Source organism: Archocentrus centrarchus, chromosome 15 (assembly GCF_007364275.1).
Source record: "Archocentrus centrarchus isolate MPI-CPG fArcCen1 chromosome 15, fArcCen1, whole genome shotgun sequence".
NCBI classification, from domain to species: Eukaryota; Metazoa; Chordata; class Actinopteri; order Cichliformes; family Cichlidae; genus Archocentrus; species Archocentrus centrarchus.
The window spans coordinates 24973476-24994070 of NC_044360.1; the positions used below are offsets into that span (position 1 = coordinate 24973476).

General features: G+C 42.9%; 2 protein-coding genes across 4 annotated transcripts; one reads left to right on the top strand and one right to left on the bottom strand.

Moving 5' to 3' along the window:
- The first annotated feature begins 333 nt into the window (after nucleotides 1-333).
- Nucleotides 334-12236, top strand: inpp5f (inositol polyphosphate-5-phosphatase F). 3 transcript variants are annotated; one of them, XM_030747802.1, is made up of 20 exons: nucleotides 334-790; nucleotides 2575-2655; nucleotides 3134-3270; nucleotides 3927-4052; nucleotides 4203-4388; nucleotides 4479-4535; nucleotides 4897-5095; nucleotides 5250-5429; nucleotides 5788-5855; nucleotides 6198-6322; nucleotides 6450-6527; nucleotides 6627-6747; nucleotides 6882-7010; nucleotides 8276-8393; nucleotides 8510-8708; nucleotides 8838-8909; nucleotides 8996-9069; nucleotides 9237-9365; nucleotides 9483-9570; nucleotides 9691-12236. In XM_030747802.1, the coding sequence occupies exons 1-20, from the start codon at nucleotides 694-696 to the stop codon at nucleotides 10850-10852; spliced, it is 3426 nt and encodes a 1141-aa protein (XP_030603662.1). In that variant the 5' UTR covers nucleotides 334-693; the 3' UTR covers nucleotides 10853-12236. The 3 variants fall into 3 exon arrangements, with proteins under 3 accessions (XP_030603662.1, XP_030603663.1, XP_030603665.1); XM_030747803.1 differs by having other exon boundaries at nucleotides 4221-4388; XM_030747805.1 differs by lacking the exons at nucleotides 334-790; nucleotides 2575-2655; nucleotides 3134-3270 and adding an exon at nucleotides 3565-3579 and having other exon boundaries at nucleotides 4221-4388.
- Nucleotides 12237-13560: 1324 nt separating this feature from the next.
- mcmbp (minichromosome maintenance complex binding protein) lies at nucleotides 13561-20510 on the bottom strand. Its single transcript, XM_030747811.1, has 16 exons — nucleotides 20334-20510; nucleotides 18995-19086; nucleotides 18746-18886; nucleotides 18607-18648; nucleotides 18433-18522; nucleotides 18216-18345; nucleotides 17892-18037; nucleotides 17489-17586; nucleotides 17235-17410; nucleotides 16059-16182; nucleotides 15858-15975; nucleotides 15603-15768; nucleotides 15349-15482; nucleotides 14490-14657; nucleotides 14249-14337; nucleotides 13561-13989 (listed from the first exon to the last, which is right to left on the bottom strand). Exons 1-16 carry the CDS (start codon nucleotides 20389-20391, stop codon nucleotides 13863-13865), a joined length of 1899 nt encoding a protein of 632 aa, XP_030603671.1. The 5' UTR covers nucleotides 20392-20510; the 3' UTR covers nucleotides 13561-13862.
- Between the last annotated feature and the right edge of the window lie 85 nt (nucleotides 20511-20595).

A 20595-nucleotide genomic window follows, 5' to 3' on the forward strand; every position in this document is an offset into this window, starting at 1 on the left:
AGGCTTTCATTGAGAAATGAGTTTAACCTGTAATATAAGCACAGGGATTAAATTACTTTTGTCTGGAAGTTATTCTACCAGATAACCCCTTAATTTTGAAAACACGTATTATTCAGATTAAGTTAAATAATTCTGTGTATTTTTGTGTTTTTTTTTTAACCCAGACAAATGTGTTCATAATATTTTTTATAGTTTCCGAGTTGTTCAAAGTGTAATTATAAGACCAGTTAATGATTACAGTAATCATATGGTAAACAGTTTGACGGACGCTCAGTACCTGCACACACCGGTGACGACAGAGCGTCACGTGTTATTGTTTAGACCCGGAAGCCGCCTATGACGTCTTGAACGGCACACCGCAGCCCCTGCCTGGGGACTCTTTCTCACTCACGGCTGTGCGGCCGCCTTCACTCTGCGCGGCATGACCGTGGGAAGGGATGTTCCTCCAGCACGAAGTGAGTTTGAGTGTCAAAATGCGCAGAAGTGGAATAAACAAATCGGACACGCATCCAGCCGCTGCTCCCGCTAGCTCGCAAGGTAGCTAGCTACAGTAACAACGGGAGCCAGTGGGAAACGAGCTAACCGAGGCTATCTACGGTTAACCTCCGAGGCGTGAAGGACCTGGACCAGGCTGCCGGGCCAGCTAGTTGTTTGGTTTTTTTTTGTGTAACGTGAAGGGACAAAATAATAATAATGGAGCTGTTTCAAGCCAAAGACGAGTACATTCTCCAGAGCGGGGACCGCGCTCTGTGGTGCAGCCGAAAAGACGGGACGATGACCGTCAGACCTGGTACGTACGCACTGGATGTTGATGTCAGGTTTCTCTGCTGCAGCCGGCCATTTATAACATTAGATTACAGCGCCGCTAACATTTGGAGTTACTCATCACTAAAGTCAATACGAAGCTTCGTTTTTGTGGGCTTGCTTTGAGCTGACAGCATCACTTTGATGATGGTTTTTGTCACGATGTACCTCAAACGCATCAGCAGGCTAATCTGTCGCTAATGTCGGCGCTGCCATAAACCTTATGATGATCCTTTGATCGAAACTAAATTATATGCCAGTGTTAAACACAACAAGTGCTTGGAAAGACTTTTGTTTTTCATTTCATGCATTGTTCCCAAGCCTTGAAATCACCGCTCCGTAGCTTTCATTCCGACGGTGCCAACACCCCAAACAGACTCCAAACTTCTCACTTTGCTCCTTGAAGGATGCATCTCACTCTTCAGGTCCTCTTTGGACCAATCTAAAGGGCTTTGAGGAGGCGAAAACACTGAAATGTGCTTAATAATTGTCCAGCTGTGTTATCTTGGATAATTACACAATTATAATTATGATGTAAAAGAATATAAAGGGCGAAGAAAATGCAGTTTAAAACGAGTATATTATGTGCTTGAAATACTGAAGTATATAAAGCCGCTGCTGGCATTATATCTGAGTCACAGAAGTGAGTGCTGAATCCTTGGCTCAACTGTGACAAATCATTGGTCATGCTTTGATGTCAAATGAACACCAGGTTGCTGTGCGGTTTACATTTTCTCACCAGAAGGGAGAGAGCTGCTAACTAAAAGGAGGAGTTTTGTGAGAGTCAATGCAAAGCTGTGCATGCTGTCCTCTGTGTTGGTTGAAGTAGTATGACTGTGCAGCCATGCTGAACAGGTTTTTAGTTGCACCACTGTTTCATTATTCAATTGGAAAAAGGGTTTCCACTCCTCACTGCGTTTCCACTTCACTCTCTCGCACATAGTGAAGTATTTTAATGATAGTACACTTTCTATGTGAAGTTGGAGTATTATTTGTTTGCTTATTCAATTATTTTTCTGCTGTTTTCTGCAAGACCTTGTGTGTGTGTGTGTGTGTGTGTGTGTGTGTGTGTGTGTGTGTGTGTGTGTGTGTGTGTGTGTGCGCGTGCCTGCCAGTTCCCCTGCACATGAACTTCTCCAGCTTGTGGAACAGGAAGACTCATTGTCTTGGGCAGCTTACAGTTGATGTTCTAACCACGCCCTTCACATTTTTCCAATTTCCTCCACTGTAATGTTTAATCCCTCACTAATGTGGAGAATTGCAATGTATTCAGTGTTGACCTTAAACTTGACCTGGTATTTGGAAATTAAGCTGAGACTGTCTGGTTTTTTTGCAAATGAATCACACTTTAATTCATGAAGGTGAAAGTAGACTGGCTTTCCTTCAAGTTTAATAGCTGTAACTTTCATATAAATATGTATGAACTGTGACAGACTCACAAATTTGACATGCATTTCATGAGAAAATCTTCTGTCTGTGGCTTGTTACCACCTTTATCCAGCCTTCACGTCACTGAGGCTTGACAGTGTTTTAAAAAAAAGTTTTTGTGTGTAGCAGAGCACACACTGCTGACTTCAGTGTGTGCAGTGTCTGCTGTCATTCTGTCATGACTGCTGTACTTTGTTAGGTTAACTCGTAGGTAAAACTTGTGTTACCCAAAAAAAAAAAAAAGCAGCGTGCACAGAAAGATTTTAAGAAAGCCTGCTTATCTTCTGCAAAACATGTATTGCAGCATTGTTGTGATGTTTCTTTTCTGTATTTTTATTTCAGCCACAGACCTGCTGTTAGCTTGGAACCCAGTGTGTTTGGGTTTGGTGGAAGGTGTCATCGGAAAGATACAGCTTCACACAGGTACACGGAGCAAGGAAAACCTTTTTGAACATTTCGCAAAGCAGACACATTCTTGCCAGCATTTTCCATCTGTGTATACTTGGACATTTGAGCTGCCAAATCATCCGGTGCTTAGGATGTTTCTAACTCACCAGGAAAGGTGCGAAAAGAGATGTGTTAAAGAGCTTTGAAATGTGTGTAGTAATGAAGAGGAGTGAATCAAAGATGGTGATTCAAGAAGTCAGATATATTTGATGCCGTGCTTCTGTGGGCAGTACATTCGAAAGCCTTCACAAGAAAAAAACGAAGCATTTTTTTATTGTTTGTATGTATTCTAGTACAAGAGATATTATTCAAGAGATTTCTTGTGCTGCCTTATTAAAAATGTGCCGTTAATGACCGTGTGCAGCTGCTTTCTTCACACCTTTTAGAATGTGAGGAATTCTGCACCCATGATGCAACTCCCCCATCTTTTTTTTTTTTTTTCTCCTATTGGCAGATCTTCCTCTCGGCCTCGTTTTAATCCGTCAGAAAGCACTGGTTGGCCACTTACCAGGAAACCACAAAGTCTACAAAATCACCAAGATCGCTGTCATTCCCCTGTCTGACGAAGAGCCTCAGGAGCTCGAGCTGGAGGTGCGCACGCATACACTGCTTACTCTACTCTTCAACTTCTGTTTTAATTGTGCTTTCAGTTCCCTGAACTTTTAACAGTTCAGATCCTAAATTGTAATTAATGTGCCCAAGAATACCCTGTATGAGTCAGTGTGTGATTCAGCTCTGAGGTGTAGACGTTGTTTAGATAAGTTTTATTTTCACCCACACATAGAGTAAAAAAAATATATGCAGACGTAAAATAACTGCAGCAGATGACAAAGGACGTTGATTGCTGAGATGTGAGTCTTTCAGGGGAGCTTCGTGGATGGTGAGACAGAATATTTCCAAGTGAGTAATAATGTAGGAGAATTGTTAGCAGGTTGGCCTTTAAATCTTGTCCAGTTGTCCCTTGTAGCGTAGAATGAACATATACTCCCCCTTTGTGCGTAGAAGTCCTGGTATGTGATGCATTAGTGTAGATGTTGGCTTGTTTACAGCGACCATGTAGTAATATTGCGACTATATAGTTTACTCCAGTGTCTTCTTTGGCTTTTTTGTAGAGTTTATTTAATGTCTGGAGAAATGTGATACCAAATTCACTTATTTTCAACTGAACACGTTTGATGTTCCAAATATCGCTATCATGTTGAGCTTTGCAAAGCTGCAGAAATTTGATAGAAGATCCTCTTTTTCAGCTTTGCAAGAAGCATCACTTTGGCATCGACAAACCGGAAAAACTGGCCCAGTCTCCGGATGAGTCCAAGTTGATGAAGACTTTAAGTCAGATCAAATCTAACGTGGCTGTGCCCATCAAGAAAAAGGTATTGTTTTGTTTTATACAAGCGTGTGGTTGATAATCTTGAAAATGACCTCCTACCTTTCCTATCTTTCAAACTAGTGGAGGCTTTGACGTTCTCGTAGGATTTCCTTCCTTTGTTGACTTACTTTTTCTTTCCACCTGCCCAATCCAGTATTCCCCTGCCTTCCAGGTCAAGGAAAACAAAGAGAAGGAACGTCTGGAGAGGCGGCTGCTGGATGAGCTGTACAAGATATTCATGGACTCAGATTCTTTCTACTACAGCATGACCTATGACCTGACAAACAGTGTACAGCGTCAAGGAGACTCTGATAAGTCTGATTTACCCCTGTGGAAGCAGGTTTGGAATTGGAGTTAATTTGTTCTGATTATATATAGATTGCAAAAACTCCTTATTGTGACTGATTGTGTTTTATATTCTGTGTGAAAGGTGGATGACCGTTTCTTCTGGAATAAGCACATGATACAAGACCTTATTGACCTTCAGGTAATGGATTTTTTTTTTTCCCACAGGGAAATACAGAGAGGCTCTGCTTATTGCTGCTTTTCTGTTTTTAGGCCTGAATAATTAGAATTGAATGAAAACACCCTTTTCTCAGATTTATCTTTTTGAAAACTGCTTACACAGTCATTGTATTTTTCTGCACAGTAGTCAGCTTAAAAGAGTGTAGTTGGTCATGCTGTTTAAATGTGCCATTTGTACATACCGATAAGAACCAGGGCTTTATCAAAAGAAGCATGAAAATACCCAGAGGTTGGATGCAAAGTACTTTTCTTATCAACCTGGCCCCGAACTGAATTTTAATCTTCATGTCCTGCTGTTTTTGAATACCTTTTGAATGTTCTAGGTCCCAGAGGTTGACTTCTGGGTGATACCAATCATCCAGGGCTTTGTGCAGGTGGAGGAGCTGGTGGTAAACTACAATGAGACCTCTGATGAGGAGCGGAGCAGTCCTGACACCCCACCAAAGGAGATCACTTGTGTTGATGACATCCATCCTCGTTTTACTGTGGCCCTGATCTCCAGACGTAGCCGCCACCGTGCAGGTAGAGCTGCCTTACTGTCGGCTTGCCTTAGGGGAAAGTCACGCTCTGATTCAGTCCAACTATATGGGCTACATTAAGGCAATTCTGGTAGCTAGCTAATGTGCAAGTGATATAAATCACCTGAATAGTCCACATGCATTTTTCTCCCCCAAAGGGATGCGGTATAAACGCAGAGGAGTGGATGCAGACGGCCATGTAGCTAACTATGTGGAGACAGAGCAGTTGATCCACGTGCACAGCCACACTCTGTCCTTTGTGCAGACTCGTGGCTCTGTGCCTGTCTTCTGGAGCCAGGCAGGGTATCGCTACAACCCCCGGCCACGCATAGAGAAAGGTCAGGAGAACTCTCTTTCTCTTTTAGACCCAAAGAGAGGGGTTGTCACACTCTTTGGGCTTTGTAGATGCAGATACATCTGTAATTCTATATTCAAAAATACAGTTTTTCCTGTAGCAGTGTCTCATGAAGTCATAGTAGCTTAGCTTGTGTCTTATGGTCCTTGCGCTACCTGCTTTTTTTTCTTTTTGGAGATGTTACATATTGTATGCAAACTGTGACTGCCTCCTTGGAGTGCACTTTATTGAACACTTTTGTCTTTGAAATTACAGTCATGTAAATCTTGAAAAATAGATTTCTTCATAGCTTTAGTCAGATTCATTAATATGATTTTTTTTTTTTATCCCTGATGTTTCAGGAGAGAAGGAGACTATGGCTTACTTTGCCGCTCACTTTGAAGAGCAGCTCAAACTGTACAAGAAGCAGGTGAGTGCTCTTTGCCAGAGTGCAAACTCAGATATGTGCTTAGGTTATTTATTAAATACTTTGCATCATTCTTCTGTTATTTCTGTTATCTACTGTTCTGCTGTCTGTAGCTGTAATAGTGCTTACACAGTCAGCTTCCTGTTGTGGCTTAAAGATAATGATCCGTGACTGTGGTTGTCAGTATTTTGTATTATTTCAGGTAGTCTTTACAGTGGTGTGGCAGTAATCAATCAACCATTGACTTTTTAAAGATTTGAACGTGGTCAGTTTTGTCCATGCGGTAAAATTGAATCTAATATTTCACTCAAATCCAGTGACAGCCCTTTTTATTGTCTTCCTTAGGTCATCATTAACTTAGTGGATCAAAGTGGACGGGAGAAGATCATTGGTGATGCATATCTGAAACAAGTCCTCCTGTACAACAACCCAAACCTCACTTATGTTTCATTCGACTTTCACGAGCACTGGTGAGACAGACACGTTCTTTCAGCAGTGCATCTTTCTTTCAGCAGCACATGAATGCACATTTCACAATCTATATAAGACCACAGTACATTCACTTCCCCTGCATGCTTCTTATATCCTGTTTCTCAGCCGTGGCATGAAGTTTGAGAATGTACAAATACTGACAGATGCGATTTCTGATATCATCACTGACATGAAGTGGGCCTGGTAAGTGTTATGTCACCTCAGCACTACAACACGATAGGTTTTGTTTGAAAATTTGATTTGCGTGAATGTGCCTGATTTTGAATCTATGTCCTCTGATAGGGTGGACCAAGCAGGAGTCATCTGCAAGCAGGAGGGGATGTTCAGAGTGAACTGTATGGACTGTCTGGATAGGACCAACGTGGTCCAGGCTGCTGTTGCTCGCGTAGTGATGGAACAACAAGTGAGACTTTTACTTTTCTGGATTTTTCTATTTATGATAAGTTATATTTTACAAATGCTGTTAGTAATTATATTATTTATATGGCTTCTTTCTAAAACTAAGATTACATATCCTTTGCACTCTTCTTCTTGCAGCTGAAGAAACTGGGTGTGATGCCTCCAGAGCAGCCTCTGCCTCTCAAGTGTTACAGGATTTATCAGGTCATGTGGGCAAACAATGGTGACACCATCAGCAGACAGTATGCTGGCACAGCAGCTCTCAAGGTACCTTAATTGTATGGGGTTTAAGATAATCCCACATATAATTGCCACACAAATCTGAGCATAGATGGCATTGTTTTCCTACTGCAAACCTACTGTACACCACCTTTTCAGACAGTTACAGTGTTAGTGATGAGTTAGTGTACATATGGAAGCATCTAGTATCCTAAAAAGTATCCTGAATTTTTTTTAGCAGACTTGACAGAGAGGGAAAAAGTGCTAAAAGACAGAAACAGTACTTCTCATAAATTGTAATGTTGCTCAATAACTGTGCATGTGCAAATATTAGGGGTGGGACTTTAATGCGTTAATTTCGATTAATTAATTACGGGGAAAATAACGAATTAAAAATTTTAACGCATTTTAATCGCACTTTGCACCGTGGAACGTTTCTCAGTGCACGAGTTCCAGGCATACAGATTATATTGACGCACAATGTGATAAGAATGATGAGCTGTCCAAATTCAGGGGCCGCATCCTTCGAAGGACCCGGCCCACGTAGACCGGGTCCTTCGCGGCCCACGAAGACCGCAAAGGGAGGAAGTGAGCGGCTAGCCTTCATATGAGCGTCGCCTGCCCTCACCTCTGCGTAGCTCATGTCGCCTAGCAGCCGTGAGTGTGAAGCACAGCTGTGTAAAAGCAGCTGGTTAAACGGAGAACGAACTTTTTCTCCTTTTTGTGGTTTAATTTTAATTCTTTTATTCAAAATAAGCTGTTAAAACAAGCATGACACATTTCAAGATCAAGGAATACAGCTGACTATATTAAGTGAGACATTAATGTTGAATAAAACTATCCAGTTATGATGCTTAAATTTAATTTCAGGAGTTTGCTTATCACAGGAGTACTTCCACCCTTCGTTGGTCTGTGTAGTAGACTGGTGGGAAAATAAACAAAATTTTGAAGTTTAAGCTTATGTATATTGATTCATTCATCAACAAAACTTAAATTGATAGTTCTCATGTTAAATATTTAAATGTGATTAAAATGCGATTAATTTCGATTAATTAATTACAAAGCTTATAAGTAATTAGAGTAATATTTTTAATCGAATCCCACCCCTAGTAAATATGCAACTGTTTGCAAACAAGTTAGCCATACAGAAAAAAGTGATGTCACTAATGTATACATAACTTGTTAGCACTGCCATCAGGTGGCCAAAGAATCCATTAAAAAAGCAGTTTTAAAACAGACTCAGATAACATAGGGTGTCACGTTAAAGGTAATTTAAAAGGTATATTTAACACACATTTATTGTCCTGTTTTAGGGAGATTTCACCAGGACGGGAGAGCGGAAACTGGCCGGTGTCATGAAGGACGGGGTGAACTCAGCCAACCGTTATTATCTGAACCGTTTTAGGGATGCTTACAGACAAGCAGTGATTGGTATTAAAAAAAAAAAAAAAAAAGCCAGATATTGTAGCTGTGCTTGTTTACTGTTTCTACCCATGGTGTCCTAAAATCCATCCTTAATTTACATCTGTTTCTGCCTCTGTCTGCAGACCTGATGATGGGCCTGCCAGTGACGGAGGACCTTTACTCCATCTTCAGTAAGGAGAAGGAGCATGAAGAAAAAGAGAAAGAGAGCCAAAGAGGGGCCCAGGAGCAGGTCAGTCTCCTTCTGCAGACCTACATGCAGCTGTTGTTGCCAGACGATGAGAAGTTTCATGGCGGTTGGGCCCTCATAAACTGTGACATGAGGTTAGTGGAATGCCGTTCTGTGTATATGTTGTTGCTTAATGGCTCTATGTAATCAGAATATAGCTGAACCATAGTTCTATTGAAGCTTTCATGCTCTTTTAATCATACTTGTCTGTTATCTCCCACCAGCCTCATTGATGCAACCAACAAAGATGAAGATGTGCTGCTGCTCCTCTCTGACAAAGCATATTATATTGCTTAGTAAGTTGGACTCTAAATTTGCCCCCCCCCCCTAAAAAAGTAAAAAAATGTTTTTTTCATTTATATTTACATTTCTTTCTGTGTAGCTATGATGAAGAAGCAGATAAAGTCAACCAATACCAACGTCTCAATTTAGAGGGTTTGGAAAAGATCGAAATTGGTAAGAAGTTAAACTCAAAGGAGAAGTGAGTTCTAGTAGACTCAGTGAGTCATTCAACACTTCCCGAAAGTGCGCCTAACAGTTTATTCAGTAACCTTTTTAGAAATATTTTCAGTCATTATGATTCATGAAAAGGAAGCAAATTGCTACAAACGGATGCTTTTCAGGTCCAGAGCCTACTCTTTTTGGGAAGCCAAAGTTCTGCTGTATGCGACTGCACTACAAGAATGAGGAGACTAGCGGATACTTTCACACACTGCGAGCTGCAACACGAAATCCTGAGGATGACGGGAAAGGTAGGATGTAGCTTTTTGAATTCTTTAAAAAAAAAAAAAAAAAAAAGGAGAAAGAGGTGCTTCACTCTGTAAACTCTGCAGATACTGGCTGAGACTTAACATTGTGACACTTTGCAGATACATTACAGTGCATAGCTGAGATGCTTCGCATAACTAAGCAGACTACAGGGAATGACCTGCTCGTGGTTGAAAAGAAGCTGGAGAGGTGAGTACGAATTATTGGTAATTATGCTGATTAGCCTCCATCTCTGTCTCTCTTTGACATGGTCAGTGTAATGAAGGCGTTAACCAGTGGCTAGTGACTTAAGTTGCATCTGTGTTCCAGGCGGCAGAGTAAACCTCATGAAGATATAATGGGGATCCACAACAAACCTGCTGACCAAGTTCAGGGGAACTCCGGCCTGGCACAGGGCAAAAGTTTCATCCTCAACAAATTCTCCACTCTGAATCAGAAAGTGAAACAGACCAAGACAAATGTTAACATTGGCCCCTTTAAGCCCCTCGGTAAGCTGGGGAACTTCTCTAAGCCTGATGTAAAGGTGAATTTCCTAAAGCCAACTATGCACGTCAACCTGTGGAAGTCAGACAGCAGCTTGGAGACATCAGATAATGCTCCTGGCACAGGAGCCCTAAAAGACATTGGTAATGAGAACTATGACCACACCTCAGATTCAGACTCTTATAATTCAGACCCAGAGCACCCGTGCGCTGGCTCCTTAGAAAATGTGGACTATGTGCTGCCCAGCTGCGGCATTGTAGCATCAAACCCCAGACTGGGCAGCCGGTCCCAGTCCATCGGTAGTGCAGAGCTAAATATACCCTCCGTTATCCGGGTCACGGGCTGTGACGGAAAGCAAGAAAGCTCATCTCATATCAGTGATGACAAGTCTCCCGGGGCCGCCTCAGTGGCTGAAGAAGCCATTCTTATTGACTTTGGTACTCCCATTGATGCCTACTGCCACCAGTTCATCCAGGATGCACAGACCAAACCTGTTGAGGTGTTCGGAGAGCTGCCACAAGCTGCCATACCTCCACTCAACCCTGCAGTGCCTGTGCATAATAAGAACCCAGGAGACTCAAAAAAGCAGGCAAGCTCAGAGCAGAATCAGCAGGAGGAGCCTCAGCTCCCCAGGCCTTCCCAGCTAGACGTCCAATCCTCTACCTCCAGTTCCAGCCTCCTCACTATCCAGAAGCCTAGCTCTGCAGTCTCAGGAGGCTCTCAGCGAAGCGCTTGCTCACAGGTGGAGGGCAGCCTCGGCCCCTCACCTGCCGACAGCAGCGGCAGCCGAGTGGTGTCTCCCTTTGCCAAGATCAAGAGTTCTATGGTTCAAGTGGCCAGCCTGACCCAGGCAGGGCTCACTGAAAGCATCAACTTTGCATTTGCAAAGGTACAGAAAAGCCCCGAGCCCGATGCTGTCAACGAGACCCAAGAGAACGAGTTGAAGGCAATGTTTACACAGTGCCAGACCAGGATCATTCAGATCTAGTGCTTTCCTTGTAGCATTACTTTGCAGTCGTTTGTCATGTAGAAACTTCCTGTAACGTAGCAGTAGCAAAAGCTTGCACATAGCATCACTACTCGGCCAAGAAATGTGCTCTTGAGATTGCCCTTGAGTTGAAATTGCCCATGTTAATAATGACTCTTGTACAGAATTGACAAATGTATCCCAAAGCCCACGATAACAGTTACTATATTTACATGCACATAGTTAGAGATTCCTCCACTCTCGAGAGCACTGAATCATAGATCTTTCGCCATGCAACCTTGCACACTGATATTGTCACATGTCCTCTTTTATGGTTTAACTAGTTTTCAGATGAATGCTGAATAAATGTCTCAGCGAGTACATAGCACTGCTTGAGTACTTTTGGGGGGGGGCATAATTTCCTAAGTGTTAGTGCTCCATCCAAATCTTAAGTCACTCCAGAAATAGTTCTACTCTATGATTAGCTTAAGAGACAAACAACCAAGAATAAAGAAGATATTTAGGCTTTTAAACTCATCTAGTTTGAGAGATGGTTTTCAGAGTGTTTCTGTATGTGTAAACATGTTACTGTCGTTTGTCTGAAGTAATTGAATGACCCACAATGCTTGCACGTGAGGTTAATGGTAACAACTGATTTTTGACGAGGCAGGTAAGCATTAGCTGCACGTTGAAAGACCAACTCTGACTTTATCATGTACTGTAAACCATCCTGGCTACTTATTGGCGTTTGTGACCTAGTACTACCCTTCAGTTTGTAACAGTTGTAGAAACCAACCAAATATCTTTTGTGATTCCCAAAGGACTATTCTGTGTTAAATATTACCCTTTGTATAGCTGTCAGAAACTAGCCAGACAACATAATCTATGTAGTTAATCCTATGTAATATCAATGTTGTCAAGTGTAACTTAGAAGATATACTGCTGTAGAAATAATGACCACATAAGAGCTTTAGTAAGAGTATCATGGTTGTTGATATGTACAGTGAGTATTGTCTATCTGTCTCTGAGTAGAGCTGTCTTTTAAGCTTTTTGTATTGATGCTAGGGTGAAGCTTAAAGAGGGATGAGCATTATATTTAGAAAAGAACGCCCAGTTCTGTCATTGTTAACCACGACTAACCAGAAAACATCTGGTTGGAGCCGTTTTTGATAGATCTATGTAATGGAATAACTATTCTGGTAATGTTGTAATAATGAAGTACATGATGGTTTACTTGAGCTGAATCCTTAGCTGGCATTATAAATTGAAACTGCATGTTTGACAAAGACAGGCGAGTAGCATATAGTAGGTATATATGCAACTGCACCCAACCAGTTACTAGAAACACTGATGCTTTATGCACTCCCCAAACTTAAAGCATATTTGCCTTAACAGGGAACTAAAGTTGGATTATATATATATATATATATATATATATATATATATATATATATATATATATATATATATATATATATATATATATATATATATATATATATATATAAAATCAGGTATTTATGGCAAAATCTACCTTTTTAAGTCCATTCTTACATTTTGTGTACTGTATAGAAGATGTTCAGGGTTGGTGCATGTCATCAGAGCTTTTATCTTGGGATATTTCACTTTGATAAAGGCACATTCATTCTCTGTGGGAATGGGTGTGTTTTAGTAATGCAAACTGTGTGTTTTTGCTGGTTGTGTGTTTGTACTTTACAGTAAGAGCGTCCTTGTCGCTGTTGGTGATAGGAGCCCTAGTTATTTATATATGAAGGTGTAAACTTTGTTACTTTTTGTTAACCTCAAAGAGTTTGTTAAAATTTTGCTTTTGGCCACCCTGTCCTGCTGGTGTCTGTCTGCAATATGAGTCGCGTTTGCGCTGAGCTGAGCTATCCCAAGATAAACAGTCACATATTTACGTTATGTTTGCCTGTTTTCTGCATTCAGCTTGCTCACCAGCAGATAAGAAGCGGGATACTTGTATATTTTGTCTGGTTCTAAATGAGACTTGGCTGCTTTCTGGGTGCTGCTGATGGTGTGCGGTGCTGCCAAAGCTTTGAGGTAATAGCTGTGAGTTTTTAACGCAGAGGGTAAAATGGTGTTTTTAAACTTCATTCATGACTGCAAACACTGGAGCAGTTCTCAGCCTAAAAGGAAACGTGATCCTCAACATTCCTGACAGAGACCACAATGCTGGAGTGTTGGTGTCTTGCTTTTTAAATGCAAATGTCGCCGATTCTATTCAATCCTGTTTGCTGGGTGAGATTTTGTTCTTTCCTTCCGTTTTTCACACCAAGTGCTTCTGCAGTCACCTCTTGGTTTACTGTCTGTGGTTGTCCTCTCCCATTACAACCCCGAGTTTTAACGAATTGTGACCGGAGATCTGCAAGCATTTAATTTGCACTGTTTTAAGCACATTTTTCCTGCATTAGCATCGTTTCATCTGGATGTTTTGTGGTCATATCTTTACCAACTGACTCATTGTTTTCCACAGTGTACTGAGATTGTATTGTATATTAAAGTATCCTATTTATTCTTACCTCCTTTTGGTGCGTTACTTGATAACAGGGTGCACTGTACTTTGTTTAGGCAGATATTTCATTGGAATAAAAAGTATGACTAAAAGACTGCTGCATGATGTTTATTGTCAGATCTATTAACAGGAAGTCTCCCTGCCAGCTCAGTTAATACTAACCCAAGGAGAGAATGCACCAGGAGAAATAATCATCCAGATCTTGTTGCTTTATTTACATAGTTTCAAAGATAGAAAATGTAATCTTTTTTGTAAACAGACCTTTCGGTCTAGAGCTAAACTGCCAATGTGAACTCAACAAGAGACTATAAATTTAAGGCAAAAAAAAAAATAAACATGTTCTTATACAACAGTAAAAAATCTTATATGCAGCTCAGCACAGTAAAGAAAAATTGTGAACACCTTAACTATATGGCAAATGAAAAACATCTTTATTACAAACAGTTTAGATATCAAAGGGGAAAAAAAGCAAACAAAAGTTATCTGCTTTGCTTCTGATCATGGCTCGTTGCCGTTGACACACTTGTGCTGCTCCATCCGGCCCCTCCGCAGCATCTCGATGTGTTTGGCTCTGAGCCAGCTGTCTCTGGACAGAGAGGTCTGACCCTGGCTCAGAGACAACAATCTGTGGACAGAGTCACAGTGGGCCACGTCTCAGTATTAATAAGCTGTCAGTCCTGACTGAGGATCTATGAAATGTACAGTGAGTCTAAAAACAGGTTTTTATATTTGGGCTGCACTGAAGCGGGAAGTCACCATCAACCTGTTTATGGTGCTTTCAGTTTTGATTATAGCTTACTGCTTAACATTCAAAAGTGCCTCAGGGGTTCTTATTTAATTAAATGCTGCATAAAGGCAGTTATAGTAACCTAATCACAACCCACCTCGCCACAACGAGCATCCTGTGCAGGTCCTCAGCAGATATACTCTGGGGGTCGTCCTTCCTCATGTCTACAAAGTCATCTTCAACTGACTAGGGGCATGATGAAGAGGAGAAACTGTTTTAATACACGTATGCAAAGTGATTACAAAAAGGGCTGCTGGGTACACGAAGGAACAGCACCATGCAAAAACTACAACTAGCTGCAACTCAACTTCACTACTGAAGATAAACACTTGTCTCACCTTTGTCACCTCATCTGAGATGTTGTAGTCCAGCAGCCGAGCCACGCTCAGGTAGATTCTGAATTTGTTCAGCTGCGATGAGGCCTGCGAAAGCACGTGCACACCACTGAGATACTCCTCCAGGTGGGATGGAGCGACCCGAGTCTGTAGGTGTATCTGACAGTCAGACTGTGGAGATTAAAAAGTAATATTGACTCAGAGCCATGGAGGAAGTCCATGTACAGAAAAGCATGACTTTTTTGTGTTTTTTAAAAAGGTGTTGCTATGCAAAAATAGGCCCGTCTACTGTGTGCCCGCCTACTTTGGCATACTGCCAAAACTTCAGAGCATGCCAGACAGGAGCAAAGCCTTGGTGACAGTCAAACATCTGATCAAGCTGAGCCTCCAGCTTGATCAGATAGCCAATAGTTGCTCAGTGTAAACAGTAAATACAACCATGTACTTGTGACTTCTAATGAACCGTGGGAGTTGTTTACAGCACGCTGCCCTTCACTGCTCGCCTAATAGCAGGCCGAGCCTGACGCCTCTCCCAGGATTGTTCCTGTGGCACACAGCTGCCACCATGGCAACCTATTAGACCAACACACAGGAATAGCACACAGCACATTCCTCGGGCTGTTCGCAACAGAGCGAGACCCCGGTTAAAGCCGCCGGATCAAGGGCTGGCTGCAGCCGACCAATGTCAGCTGAGATGACAGTGTGACGCTGGCTGGAAACAGCCTCCGGCGTCTGACATGGCTCTGTCTCATGAGACACTGGAGGAAACCTAACCCCTCCCTAGCCATGCCAGGGGAGTGAGGCGAGGGTGCTGGGAGGGATCAGTGAGGGGTGGGAGTGAGTTTTCACTCTGCGTTCTCACCGGCAGCAGCGAGCGGCCCTCTGACGCGATGAGCACGTTAATATTGCAGGGGAATTCCATCTGATGGTAGTTAAAGTCATAATCAACCTTCTGCCACGAGATCAGGTTCCCCAGGGCCGTGACGTTGTGCACACCTGCAGCAAGAAACACAACAGTAACACATCCAACCCGGTTTGTGCTTACAGTCTCAGCCAGATGCAAGGACAGGAAAAATGGTGGCGTTTGCGTCCCCTTGTGGTTTCTAGAAGACTCACCCGTTGTGTCCAGCTGTCCCTGCTCCAGCTGTGTTTCATCTAGGAAGAGGGAAGTGTTTTTGGCCAGCTGCAGGGCTCCGCTCACCAGCCGGTTTGCCACATAATCCTTCTTAGGCACCAACCGCATCTGGTTCATGTTCTGGAGACTCATGCCCAAGTAGTGTGACTGTAGGGGGGGAGGAAAGAACTGAGTGCATCTCAGTTCAACCAGAAATAAACCAAGCAGTACCAGCAATTGATTGGATGATAACTCACAGCAGGCACGAGCTGCTGGATGATCTGATGAAGGCGCTCAGTGTATGAGGCAACAGTAGGACAGCCACTCAAGTTCAAGGTAAACTTGCCCAGCGGGAGAACATCCCGCCTCGTGTACCTACAAGAAAAATAAAGGTGCACTGGCTTTAGTATGAAACCACCAAACAAAGTCAGGAAGGTTACATACTGAACCTAACGTACACGTTAGAAATGAGATGTAGTATGAGGTACTCAGCTGCCAGAGCGTCACCCAGGAGCACATGAGTGAAGTATGTGAGCAGCTCTTCCCTGACGGAGGGCATCTCGTTCAGGGTCGAAGATAAAACTGAGGAAGAAAGGACAAAGTATCAAGTCAACTCTACTCGTGTGTACTTTAAAAGCTTGACTATAGAGACCATTCACTACAGTGTTCCTCTCATTAGACAGCTTTTCAAAGCAAATGAACTTTGGTTTAATGGGCCCTTTTTCCTGCTTTATGTTAATATTTCTCACACTTCATTAAACATTCCCACAACACCGATGGAACAAGTCGCTCTGCTTAAGCAATATTATGTACTATGCATGAGATCTGACAGTACATCTGTCCTGTTATCTTCTTTGATAATTATGGAAGCGACTTCCAGATGATTTTTAACCCTAGAACACCAACGTCGGGTGATTTTTCACCCACGTGAAATTGACAGTGTTACAAAACTCACATTAGTGTTCTAGGGTTAAATGATGTGTTATAAATTAAGACAGTGACAGGTCAGCTGTCTCATGTAAATGTAAGCTGGAGTACCTGGAAAGAACCCACCCAGCTACATGGAGAATATGCCGGCTGGTAGATTTGCACCCAGGACATTCTTGCTGTGAGGCAACCGCGCAAAATATGAGGATTCACATTTATTTTAAGCCTAACCTTTCATACTTTGAGCACCAGATGAGGCAACACTAGATGAGGCATTGTGTATCACTGAGGTATTGCAGAGGCACCACAAATAATATTTATCTAGTCAAAACTGCTTAAATGTGTCACCCACGTTGACTCGTCATTACACATTTAATAATTGATCTGTTTGCAGTGCTGAAAGCATCGGGTTATTTAATTAATGTTTTCTCATCTAGTTTGAATTCATCCCTCATGAGGAATAAAGTCAAACTTGTCAAAAGTGTCTCTTGAAGTTGTGCAAATGAAATCTAGACAGCCCCAGTATTTAGGAGCATGTCATGCAAATGAGATTACATTCAGCTAGCTCATTTACATCTGTGAAAAAAAAAACCCTGCAGTGAGACTTATTTTTGTAGCAGGATTGTGAAATATTCCCCTGGATGTCTCCTGACTGCATGACACAACTGAGAAACTTGGAAGAGAACTACTTTACTGTTCGTCCTTACAAGCACTGTTGTCCTCCAAGGTGGCGGCGGAGGGCAGCAGGGGGTTGTTGTGTTGCAGCTGCTTGGCGTAGAGCACGTGGAGGCGGGGAACGAGCGACGCTGGCGGGCAGTGCACCCTCTGCTCCTCTGCTGTCTCCATGCACTCCGTGGGATCCAGGAGACTCGAGGAGGCGTCTCTGTACGGAAATGTCAAGAATGAGAAACAAACCGAGCAGATCCGAGCAGGGAGAGATGCATCAAACTATGAGTCTTACTTCTCGTCGGCTAAGGCGCTGAGAGCGGGGCTGACGGAGAGGATCCCGTAGACCTCAAGCATGTCGTTCAGTTTGAAGCTGTCCCAGTCTTCATAGACCTGTCAATGACACGCATCGGATAGCATCTGTACTGTATGATCTGGAAACACCTCTTTGACTTCAGTGCTGCTGGGCGCCTGGGTGGCTTAGTGGTGAAGCCGGCGACCACATACATATGCCGCGTTGCAGTGCGGGCGGCGCGGGTTCGCGTCCCGGCCTGTCGCCAATTTGCCCGCGTGTCTTCCCCTGTATCTTTCCCCCATTTCCTGTCTCTCTCCACTGCTAACAAAAGCCGCTGTGGCCAGAAAGCAAAAAAAAAAAAAAAAGTTCAGTGCGGGAAGGGGAATAAACTGATATAGCACACCTTGACTAGGCAGGAAGGGCCCTTCTCTCCTGGCAGGGGGAAGTTGAGGTCGAGGTGCGAGGCAGACGTCGTCTGGCTGGAAGGAGCTTCTGTCTCCTGCCGTTTACAGTCGCCGTTGCCGTGATGTTCTGTGGGACTGTGAGGCCCTGCAGTGAATAAACATAAAAACCGTGCTGACAGAGTTCATCCATGCCCATTAGATCTAGCATGTGTGTTACAAAGTTTGGTCAGTTGTTGACTTCTGATGACGATAATGTCTCAAAGATTATACATGACTGACTGAATTTGACTTTATCGAACAAGTGCAGACGCAGCAGCTCATACCGGCATGCGGTTCCCTCTGCTTCTGTGGCTGCGTGTCCATCTCGTCGTCTTCCTCGTAGCTTCGTTTCTGCCTGCTCGGCGCATACGAAGTGGAAGGCACCACTCTTGCTTGGCTGATGCTGGCGTACCTGTGCGACAGAGTTAAGGAAACCTAGGACTGCATGATAAAAACGCACATTTCGCGACTGCCTCCTGTGTGAAGACAAAACAAGGATATCTCTTTGACCCATTGATTTTCGCCGGGGATTGGCACACAGTAGAAAGTCTGTCGCTCTGCAGTCACATTGTTTCTAGAGTTAAAATCCACCTGCAGATAAAACACCTGTTAACGACTAAGTTAAAGCTAAAAATGAGCCATTTATAGAGTGAATGGCTGCCTGGAAAGACTCACCCCACATTCTGTCACATCTTTATACTTCCCACATCGCAACATCTGTGGGACGTGAGACAGAAAAATAGGATGAAACATGACAACAGCTAACATGTTATCAAAGGGCTGCACTAAAGGGGGAGGACAAGGAAGCACATACTTTAGCCTTTGTGGTTGGATCGACAGTTTCATACACTCCCATGTAGAACTCTGGATCAAACATATCTTGGATGAAACAGCGAAATTTCACGAGGCTGTTGGGCTTCAGGTAGTGCATGGGGATGTCGTTTAGTGATGGGACCTGCAGCAAAGTGAAGGTGGCTGTCATTCACAGGGACGTGTGCAGAAACAGGCTCTGAGCCCGACATGCACGCACATCTTTTGCTGCACACTGTGCAATTTGCATTACCAAGGTGTGAGCGTCCTTCTCTTTCAGCCGGTCTTTGAAAAACTCCAGGGCTTTTGCCCCCCATCCAGAGTTTGGATTACTCTGGGAAGCAGCTAAAATATCAAGAAGACATTATTGTTATTGGCTAGTCAAACTCAAAGCAACGTAAAACGGGTTTTAGAACAGAAAACTAGCTGAGCTGGGCTGCAGTAGGTGAAAATGCTAGTTTCTTTCAGCCATCATTGTGACAGCTAATGTACACTGTGGTCATAAAGGGATGGACCCAGTCCGTAACAATACTCAGATAGGCTGTGGTGTGTAAATGATGCTGGTACTAAGGGGCCAAAAGTGTGCCAAGCAAATATCCCCTAGATCATTACACCACCACAACCTTCAAGGTTTGACAGGTTGTGCATTCAGAGATACTCTCCTTCATACCTGGGTTGTAACGAGTAGTTATTTGAGTTTCTGCTGCCTTCCTATCAGGTCAAAGCAGTATGGCCGTTATTCTCTGACCTCTGACATTAACAACGCATTTTCCTCCCAGAGAACTGCCGCTCACTGGATATTTCCTCTTTTTCAGACCATTCTGGTTGTATGAGAAAATCCCAGCAGATGGCACCAACAACCATTCCACATTTATTGTCACTTAAATCACCTATCTTCCCCATCCTGATGCTCAGTTTGAACTTCATCCGGTCATCTTCACTATGTCTGCATGCCTAAATGCACCGAGTTACTGCCGTGGCACTAGTGGATTGGATATTTGCGTTAATGAACAGTTGAACAGATGTACCTAATGAAGTGGCCGATGACTGTATAACTGTAATGTGAAGCGTCAAGAGAGAAAAACTGTAGCTGTGTGTGGAGAACTTCAAAATAATAGAAAATAGTTACTGAAGATACACTGAAAATGGATATAAACCACTCTGCACAGATATAAGTATATTTTCTTAATGTTAAATATACAACATCCCTATCGCTTAGACTTAATAAATGGCAGTCTTTTAAGGCTTTTAAATAATATGTGCATCCCCAAGTTCTTCAAAAACTGTTACTGTGCTTTAGTAAGCTGTCTCTGACATTATTCATATTTTTCCTCTGAGGCTGAGTTTAGGGCTTACATGCTACATGTGGATTTTCAGCATGGCTTTCAATTTCCGTCTTAATGAGTAGCACTGGCGTGCATACAGGCTGACAGTTCCTACCCCAGAAAGTGTAACAAGTCATTTGCTTTTTCGAAAATGGAGATAAAAACACAGCTAACTGCAATGTGCAAAGTTGGCATGGCACGTAGCCATAGAGCTAACTAGCTATGTTCACGCGTTAGCCGTGAAAGAGTGAAGTTCCGGTGCCTTACCAAACATCCCCTCAACAACCCCCAGAGGGTCATTAATCCAGTCCTGTGTGGCAGGCATGGTTTATTTGGTGATGAAGGTCCGGAGATTAGAAAATAATATCAAAGTAAAATCACACTTGAAACACCAGTTTGTTGACTCTTCCCATACACGGGATCGTAGGAGTGAAGGGCGGGAAAATTGCGTCACCGGACGCAGAGCGTGGTGTGTTTGTTTTGGGTACGGGGACCAACTGGAGCGCGGAGCTGTTAGTCGTCATAACTC